At 39.5% G+C, this 9,940-nt stretch overlaps 1 protein-coding gene across 4 annotated transcripts in view; it reads right to left on the reverse strand.

The window, feature by feature from the left end:
- Positions 1-8,405, reverse strand: part of LOC122252668 (uncharacterized) — a 99,844-nt gene extending 91,439 nt beyond the window's left edge. For 2 of the 4 annotated variants that reach the window (XR_015191169.1, XR_006223184.2), the window contains exon 1: positions 8,181-8,405. Coding sequence is in view for 2 of the 4 variants with exons in the window: in XM_043015263.2 (XP_042871197.2) it covers positions 8,181-8,294 (114 nt within the window). In the remaining 2 variants the exon portion in view is untranslated. The remainder of the gene's footprint in view (positions 1-8,180) is intronic. The other 2 variants (XM_043015263.2, XM_043015262.2) reach the window with 1 other exon arrangement.
- Between the last annotated feature and the right edge of the window lie 1,535 nt (positions 8,406-9,940).

Raw genomic sequence — 9,940 nt, forward strand, 5'->3', positions numbered from 1 at the left:
GCAGCCGTAAAATGTGGAAAGTGGAAGTTGAAGTAATGAAAGAACGGGGAGAAGGCTAGAAAGGGAGAAAGGCAAAGAGCAGCACTGGATAGTGAAGAAAGAGAGGGTGTGAGAAATTGCGAAACGGAGAGGGGGTCTGAGGGAAAGAAGGAAAAAAGGAGTAAGGGAGTGAGGGAGAGGAGGAGAGAAGGGAAGAGGGAGGGATGGGGGCAAGGGAGAGGTGACCTTGAAGGAGGAGCATGGCCACGGCGACACACTTCAGAGCATCACCACTGCACACCTCCCGTGTTCGAGTCACGTGATCTTACGTCCTGTTCATCCTTTCTAAACAAGGATAAATGTGGCACATAAACATAAACAGACTGTATACTGTATGTATGTGTGTATTGTATGCGTGTATGTGTATATATGTATGTATGTGTGTGTGTGTGTGTGTGTGTGTGTGTGTGTGTGTGTGTGTGTGTGTGTGTGTGTGTGTGTGTGTGTGTGTGTGTGTGTGTGTGACTGAGTGTGTGTGACATAAATAAGAATTACAATAAATGCGAATATGCAGTGCAATGTATGTCTACATACAAAGTACCAATATATATATATAAGCAAAGTACGTACACGCAAAAAATTAACGCAGAAAGATGAACTACAAGCGACAAGAGAAGTACACAGCCTCACAAACGAACGCCCCACAGCGAGTTGTCGAGGCAGTATTCTTGAGCAACGAGAAGCACCTCAACCCAGCCAGGTTCCTCGGCGACATCGCGACAGTGTGAAAAAAATCGTCCTCGGTGACAGACAGCGGAAATTTCCTGTGACAGTTCCCGTCTCACAACCCCCGTCTCCCTCTCCCCCATCCCTTCCACCTTCTTTATCTTGTCCCTCCTTAATTTATGCGCCTTTCCTGTTCTTCTGTTGCAACATCGGAACGTCAGATTCCCGTGATTTGCGGTGAGAAAAAAATAATGATATATCTAATGGGCCTAAAAAACTACATCTGTGACAAGGTACCTGCAAGTCAGTCCTGCGTTCTCTTGCCCTTCTACCTTAACCTTTGCTTTATTCTGGGATCTCGACGGTCCTCGTCAGCTGCCAGGATTCCTAGTCTGCCCTACTTTTTTCTGCGGTTCCTTCTTTTTACGTGAAGCTCGCATAACCTCCGCCGTCACTCGTGTATGGTTAGCGTGAGGAAGATGATTGCCTGACACATGCGTGAAGGGCGTTTGTGGGGGAGACGCTGCATGGGGCTCGCATATAGTAAGGATCTGCATGGTGATGGACAGCATGACGGGTCAGCACGTAGTAAAGTTTAGCTGGGCGTGTGATGAGCCCTCACGCTACACACGGGGCGCGCGACGTGGAGGAACCGGTTTGGTACGACAGCGTAAACTGCCCTTCACGGCTATATATGGAGACGGCATTTCTGGGCTCAGACGTGGCCCTGCTTGGTATTGCGTGACAGGTGTACGATAACTTGCGTTGTGCGCCCGTGACCACAAGTAACCACCCGCCCGCCCCCGAGAGGGGCCCCCTACTCTCGGGCCTCATCCCTTGCTCCAACCCTGTCCCTCCTTCTCTTCTAATATCTCTCGCCATTCCTCCATCTCCCTTCCCTCCTCTATCCCATCATTTCTCCTCTCCCTTCTCTACCTATTATTCACTTGATTTTCCTTGTCATCGCCTCCTCTCCTCCTCCTCCTCCTCCACCTTCGCCTCGGGACTTCCTTCCAATCACACTGGGAGAATCTTGTGCAATGGTACGCATGACTGGTCACTTGGCACATGACCAGTCACGTGGTCTGTGCATGGTCACGTGTTGCATGATGTCATGGTTGGTGTACAGTAGGTAGTGTGCTGCAAGGAAAATGTATGATCGCTTGCAATGCAGTAAATGATTATGCAAATAAGACGCATCAGAAAGAGAAACCCAAGAAAGAATACTGTACAATACATGGCTACGCGACTTCATGACTGATATCATTAGTCAATATCAAAGACAATCACAGAGTTAACATCTTTTTGCCCAACCCATACACGGTTCAAACAAGAGAGGGGTGAAGCACGGCCGGGGTCAGGTGCACAGGCAGGAATGGAGACAGACAAGAGCGAGGTCAGGCAGGCGCACAGGCAGGCAGGCAGGCGTGCAGGCAGAGAGCCAAGCACGGGCGGGACATACAATCGGTCATGAGGTAGGCGGCTTTTGAGGAGCGGCGGTCGCATCACAAGTCCAGCATCAGTAAACATCGGTCGACTTCGCACATTTGTCTATGCTTAATGAAGGCGATAGCTTCCATCCTAATGCTCGTCGAGTAAACATACCTCTTGTAGATATAACCAGAAACTGTATATGAGTTTTTTTTTTTTTCATATGTACTTGCCTACGGGTACTGAACTGCTTTGGTACTTTTATTCTGGTTTTCGTTCTTCTGCTTGTATATGATAAGATATCAAATCAACGTTCGCAAATGTGATTCTAAGTTAATATGAAGATGTTTCTCAACTGTTCAATTGCGCTAATCCAAAATGAATCGGCTCAAATTCATTTGCATATTAAAAGGAAAGTGATGCCTTGGCGATCATTACCTGGTGACAGCCGCAACGTTCAGCGGGTAACGACAGTTTGTAGTCTTTCTGAATGGAGATCTGAGTCGACCGGGTCCCGTTTTAAATCCTATTGCGTGAGAACCAGACCGAGCTAATTCATGAAGTATCATAACCCACGACTGCCACAGATGTCACTGAGTCGCCCGTCATGATGAGTATAGCGTGGAGTCATTCACACGAAAAAAAATATTGTCGCGTGAGATAACTTTGTTATTTATAGTGACATTAGGGAATAATTATCATGTCATCTGATGAACGCTTACCCCTTTTAACCGAATGGTGTTGAGAAGGATACACCTCCAACAGCCTCACCTACATCGAAGCAATTCAGCGGGTGCACAATCGTACTTAATCCCCACGTCAGCGTTACGTCTCCCTTCACGCATTTCCCGTTATGCATGTGGGGCCGCTTTGTAGAGTCAACCGTGACTGCGAATGCCACGCCTTCCATATTCCTGTTCGAAAATATTCTGTGCAGTCTTGGTGTGGTGGCGCCAGCGTTTGACTTGATCTAACGAGATCTCTAGTAAAGAAGTAATCCACACCCTTGCCCGGCGTGGCGCCTCACCCGAACGTCCTGTCGTGAGCCAATCCCAGCACACGATCTTCTGCGGGCGCCTCTGGCGTGTGTATGGACTTGGCCTCTCTCCAATTCGAGGCGGGCGTTTTATCACAAATCTTCCTTTGGTTTCGACAAGACTTGACGACATGAATTACAGGCGAATGCTTACACAATTCCTTTGTTATCAACACACAAAAATATGACAGCACTTTAATGTTTTGAAAAAAAAATCTTAGTCCCAGCCTCAACGATCTATCTTTAGCCCTACTGTCTTTGTTGAACATAATATTTCCGTTGTGAGAAATTGTATTGCATTGCCAAGTACTAAAACTAACGGTATTTACACACAGTGAACAAAGGAAATGGTGAGCAACTACGAAGCTAACTAAAATGTGATGAAGTCACATGCATTCCAATTTCCTCGGCTTCTAAGGTGTCTGGCCAAATGCACAAGAGGCGCTGCTCAGGAGCTCACTTTGGCCTAAGCTTAGCCCGCACAAAGAAAATAGTTATAAATGGTGGAGACTTGAAATAACATCACGAGTCGAAACCACTTCAATGCTTACTAATTTCCCGTACCAGCATATGAAATAACAACCGCTGTTTTCACGAAACAAAATACAACGTAGAGGTGAAAACGTTCGTATTTCTCCATTGGCGTAATGCCCATCAGACAGCGGTAAAGTCACTTGAACAAACAGCGTGCTATACCCACATACTATGGCCGACCGGGGCACAGCTGACGACCCGTTTCGAAGAAGACCTAAATAACTCCCTAATTACCCGTGTCGACAAACCGAACAGCCACAGGTATTTCCCATTTCAATAGCCAAGGGCGGAATAAATATCTATCGATTCCCACACTGTGCCCATTGTATACACGCAGTGGGTCTATCGGATATGTAGGCCTATTTTCTCTTTAATAAAATATAACGATATAACTGAACAAACAAATGCTAGAAAAGAACAAACAAGCTCTATCTCCTCGTCTCATTAACAGTTTACTACATCTGCTGTACTTCTTGTTTACGTATCACCTGGATCCCCACGGCTTGCCATTTCAACTCCACTTCACAGAAGAAAACAATTCGCAAATTCTGGGTCGGAGTTACAGAACACCTCGACCTTACACTTAAGCAGATTATAGCCATAGTAAAACTGGTAATCATGTCGCCGTGTTTATAAATGATGATCGCAACATCCACTGACAAGGAATACGCTGTACCGTGAAATGTTTCAGTTGAGTAATTACAGCAAGAATGGGGTTTGGTTATCAAGAAATAGAGATTTGTGCGCCTTCCAAAGAAACTACCATCACGTACTCTCTTTATTGACTGAGGAACGGAAGGCAAGTGGAGTCGAGGCTACGTGCCGCACACCTTCCCTAATTGCACACCTTCCAAGTTCAGCCATTAAGAACCAACGAAACAAACAATGAAACTCAGTCGAACCTTTTGGAATTAGTCGAGACAAAGGCTTGGTGTAACATTTGTCTCAGAAAGACAATATTATTTGTGATAGTGTTTTATGAAGTCAATGTCCGTTTTTTAAGATGATGTAATCGTGGAAAAAAACAATAATAACGTCATGCCACATTCACTTCAAAGATCATAAGAGAGGTCATATTCATTGATGTTTATATGCTTAAACATAAAAGAGTAATCTTTGAAATGTCCAAGTATCATTACAGTATCACCGTCGTCTTAACACTGACAGTTTTACAGGCTACGAGTATTGACCAAAATCAAAGGAAATTTAACAAGAAGGTCATTGCAACAATAGCGATAATATCTGTATTACCATCGAACAGGCAACGCGACTTCAATTTCAGACAACTCATTAATCAGTCTTCTATCCTTTTCCTTTAACTCGGGTAATCCCTACTCGAATCGCAGAAGAGTCTCGCTTCATACACGTGCCAAAGCCCAGTCTTCCCTTCCTCTAAACCTCTATAACTCTTCAGATCATCGAACCCTTCCTAGAATTCTATTCCCTCATGAACCCAGTCATGCAAACTAAATAAGAATAATAAAATAAAACAAATAAACAAACCATTCATCAATAAGTTGCAATTCAACTTTCATACTAATTTACGCATATCTATTTACTATTCAAATGTCACTTCAAAATCGACCCCAGTGTTTATCGCCCCCCCCCCCCCCCCTTGACCCCTTGGATAGTCCCATCGTCCCCAAGGAATCAACATCGACCACTTTGGAGACCACTGCACTAAACGGACGGGTCGGGTCACTTTCGTTTGTTTACTCGGCATCCATTGAGTAAACGCCACGAGTACGATGCATGCAGTCTGGTCTATAACTATAGAGACGAAGCTCATTGCGACATGTGTAAAAATGAGGTATGAATGAGATTGAATTTCTTAACAGTACAAGAGATGTATTTGACGCGTTTCGATGGTAAATTTTCGGAAATGCATGCTGTATATTCAGTTTCATTCATACTTCTTTATTATTGTATGCGTGTGTGATATATACATATATGGATGTATGTGTATATATGTATGTATGTGTATGTATATATATGTATATATGTATATATATATATATATATATTATATATATATAATTATATATACATATATATTATATATATATAATTATATATATATATATAATTATATATATATATATTATATATAATACACACACACATGTATATGTATATGTATATGTATATATATATATATATTATATATATATATGTATATATGTATGTATATATGTGTGTATATATGTATACATACATATATATATACATATCATATATACATATATACACATATACACATAATATATACATATTATATTAGATATATACATGTGTACATGTGTGTGTGTGTGTGTGTGTGTGTGTGAAAATATACATGCACAATTATATACAAATGTTTTTTTATATATGTATATATATATATATATATATATATATATATATATGTATGTATGTATAAATATTATTATATATATGATTGTATATATGTATACATACATATACAGACGTATATATATATATATATATATATATATATATATATATATATATATATATATATGAATACATATACACACATACCTAAACATATATGTGTGTATGTATGTGTGTATGTATGTATATATGTATATATGTATATATATGTATATATATATGTATACATATGTTTATATATGTATATGTATATGTATATGTATATGTATATGTATATGTATATGTATATGTATATATATATATATATATATATACATATATACAGACATGTGTGTATGTAAATATACATGCACATATGTACATGTTTATATAAATACATATAAATATATACATATAAACATATATATAAATATACATCTACATGCATAAGAATATAAATATAAATACACATACAAAAAGAAATACATATACATATACATACACATACATATCAAAACACATATGGACGTATGTATGTGCACACACACACACATATACATACATGCATATATATATATACATATATATATATATATATATATATATATATATATATATACATATATATATATATATATGTGTGTGTGCATGTATATGTATATGTATGTATGTATATGTATGTGTGTATATGTATGTATGTGTATGTATGTGTGTATATGTATGTATATACTTGTGTATATGTATATGTATGTGTGCGTGTGTGTATATGTTTTATAATATATATAATATATATACATGTATATGTATATGTATATGTATATGTATATATACGTATATCTATATATTAATTTATATGTAGATATATTTTACTAACTTTAATAAATACCATTGAAATACAAACAGCCCAAGGTAATTGTAACCAAAGTTCTTACAAAATGTCAACAAATTCATCCTGGCGCCGAACGAATGCAAATGCAAATAAAAAGGAAAAAAAGTGAACAACAGAGAGTCTCGTTCCAGGACGCTGGTGTCTCCAGTGACGGCGAGTCCTCCAGCCAACGGGGGTCCTTGAGGGAGTTGGAGAGCTCTGGGACATTCACACTCTCTCTTGCAATACCATTAGATTCGTTTGGCTTTTTCACAGGATATGAGTATGTTTTCCGTAAGATTGAGCCATAAAAAAAACTAACGTGCTGTCTACTTCTATTTGCATATAAGTACAATTTGCATATTGGTAAAACGAATTGTTCAATACGATAGGGGTAAAGATCGCCTTTTTTCACTTGTCTTAAATCAATTATTACCTCATCGATTGTGTCATTACGTTATGAAATTGGCAATGAAACAATCCACACCAAGCGCACGCACGAAAACAAAGCTCTTTATTACAAAAAACAATAAATATATATATTATTAAAACAATCGGCATCACCATCATCTCCAGAGAATTTCCTAACCGCTGCCCACAATCCTAAAGCCATGAAAGGACTCGTCGAGACAACACTTTTGATCATCCCTTTTATCATGACGAAAGAAAAAATGAATATGGTAAAACCCCCCCTCATGTTCTCAATTAACTTTTTAAAAAATGAAAAGTACGGTGAGCGAGCCAGTTTGCAAAAGGAAGCCGAGGCCGGTGCTGCGTCCAAGGTAATGAACGAGGCCTACCCTGGGCTTCACCTGTACAACCTACCTGCCCGAAACCCAATGGGACTCGAACGCTGGACCAGTGACTACACACTACTTTGCAACTGCATGCAAGGCGGGCAAGATAACTGAACGCCATCGTTGGAAAACGCTAAAAAGGGTTTCCGTTTCTCCCACGTGTTCCGCCAAGAAGACAGCATAGAGACTATTTGACAAGTATACCTGTGGCCCCGCGGCCCAAACCCTGATTTGCATACGTTAACCCCAACTCGATTTTTTACTTCATCAATGGCACTTTCATAATCGCAAAACGGCGCCGCACCGTGTTTCAATCCGTTAACCTAGAAATCTAGCAAACGTTTGCAGTAAGCAGTAAGCGATGGACATGAACTAGATCAGGTATGCGGTGCGGGCAGAGGAGGCTGGGTATTCTCTCTCTCTGTGATGTTCTTACCTGAAACTCTTGTTCGTACTGATCATCTCCCTCGGTTCTCTTGGCTTCTAACGTATCCACATGGTTGATAAAATTCTGTAGTATAGTCCTTAGAGGTAATTTTCCTTCCCTCATCCCATGGTATGGGTTGGGGCTATAGTAGCTAACCCCTTCACTACACACATAAGTGATCGCACATGCACCTACTCTCTACACAGGTCAAACTCACACTGAGCCCTGCGCCCGACTCGCCCGAGGGCCTCGCAGGGCGCCGCGCCATCTCACGGCAAATATGTCCCTCGAAAGAAAACGAAAAAGAAAACGGACGTGAGGCGCTTCTGGAGGGGAGACTTCTTCATATTAGGACATGTGCCTTCGCATGTCTCCAAATCCTTCGCTCTTTATATCTTTTTCATCGTGGTCAGTGATTTTTAGGTAATCATAGAAGATATGTTATTTTTGAAGTTTTGTTTGCATGCAGTGGAAATAGGGAATGGGAAGGTTCTAATAAATGCACGTGAATTTGCCACTCCTACTCAGTTATTTTGACTGTATGTGTCCAATGAATTTTGGATTATTGTAAAACTATTAATCTTTATCAGCTTCTGAGTTAATGTCACAAGCAATTTAAACATCGTGATTATAACATCCGATGCAGTTAATGTTATTTTTCCAGTCTTGGTCAAGTAATTATATCCTTATTGATTATAGTGAAGTGCTCGTTCCCTTAAGATTGATGACAGTGTAGTAATAAAGTTGACTTGTTAAGAATTAAAGGAAATTGTAATTAATGAGCATTCAGAAAATAACCGTTTTCTCCGTATCTTATCAGTTGGCCCAGGGAATTTTCTCTTGCTATTTTTACATTAACGGTTATTTGATATGTTCACACGAAATGCAAAACAGCTGTAGCCTATTTGAATAATGTCTGTCATATTTTCTTTTTATATCTATATTTCTAGTTCTCATCTTCTCTTCCACAAGTCCTTCATTTCCACCTTTTTCTTACATTACCTCCTTTTCTTTTAAGTTTTCCAGTTATCTTTGGTGCATTTATTGGCATTATTGCTTCATATTCCTAATTTGTTCTTTATTAATTTTTAGGTGTTGTCTGTTATTTCAGAAATCATTTAATTAATTATTGTTTAAGGAATCAATGATCCCATAATAAGAAGATGAATGTAATGGTGTTTTCTGTTCAAATCAAATGTCATTCACCAGCAAGACTTTTTGCAACGAAGCAGATGTCTATTCATTTTTATCATGCACTTGAGAGGTCGGTGGTAACTGGTTGAATGCAACACGCCCAAATAACATCGTTCTTCAAATAGATATCAGCAATTATCAAATAGTTATCATAATCAGGCAGTCAACTTGTCACCAATCATCACCAAATTGGCATGTGTATCTTAACACTGATGAAAAAAACATATTATATTAGACATGTTTTGCTGGAAATGCCGCATCGCCTAACTTATCATAACACGACTTCATCAATACATATCTGCAGTATGCCAGTTACCCTTGTTCTGGCATTACTTGAAATTATCTATTTCAGTTAGTTATTCAACCTGAATTGATCATTCATGTACTTTCTTTCCCAGATATTTTGAATTTCATGAAAAAAAAAAATGATGATCGTAATTTTCTTCACTCGACAAATGGCATGTTCCCTAAAGTGACAGCAAACACGAGTGATGGACCGCGGAAAGCAACGCACCTGTTAGTTATGTATATGCAGAGCTGGCGAAGACGGAAGACTTGGCGCCATTACGGTAAGT

The sequence above is a fragment of the Penaeus japonicus genome, unplaced genomic scaffold (genome assembly GCF_977035675.1).
Source record: "Penaeus japonicus unplaced genomic scaffold, GWHDUDI00000001_assembly GWHDUDI00000007, whole genome shotgun sequence".
In the NCBI taxonomy this organism is placed as follows: domain Eukaryota; kingdom Metazoa; phylum Arthropoda; class Malacostraca; order Decapoda; family Penaeidae; genus Penaeus; species Penaeus japonicus.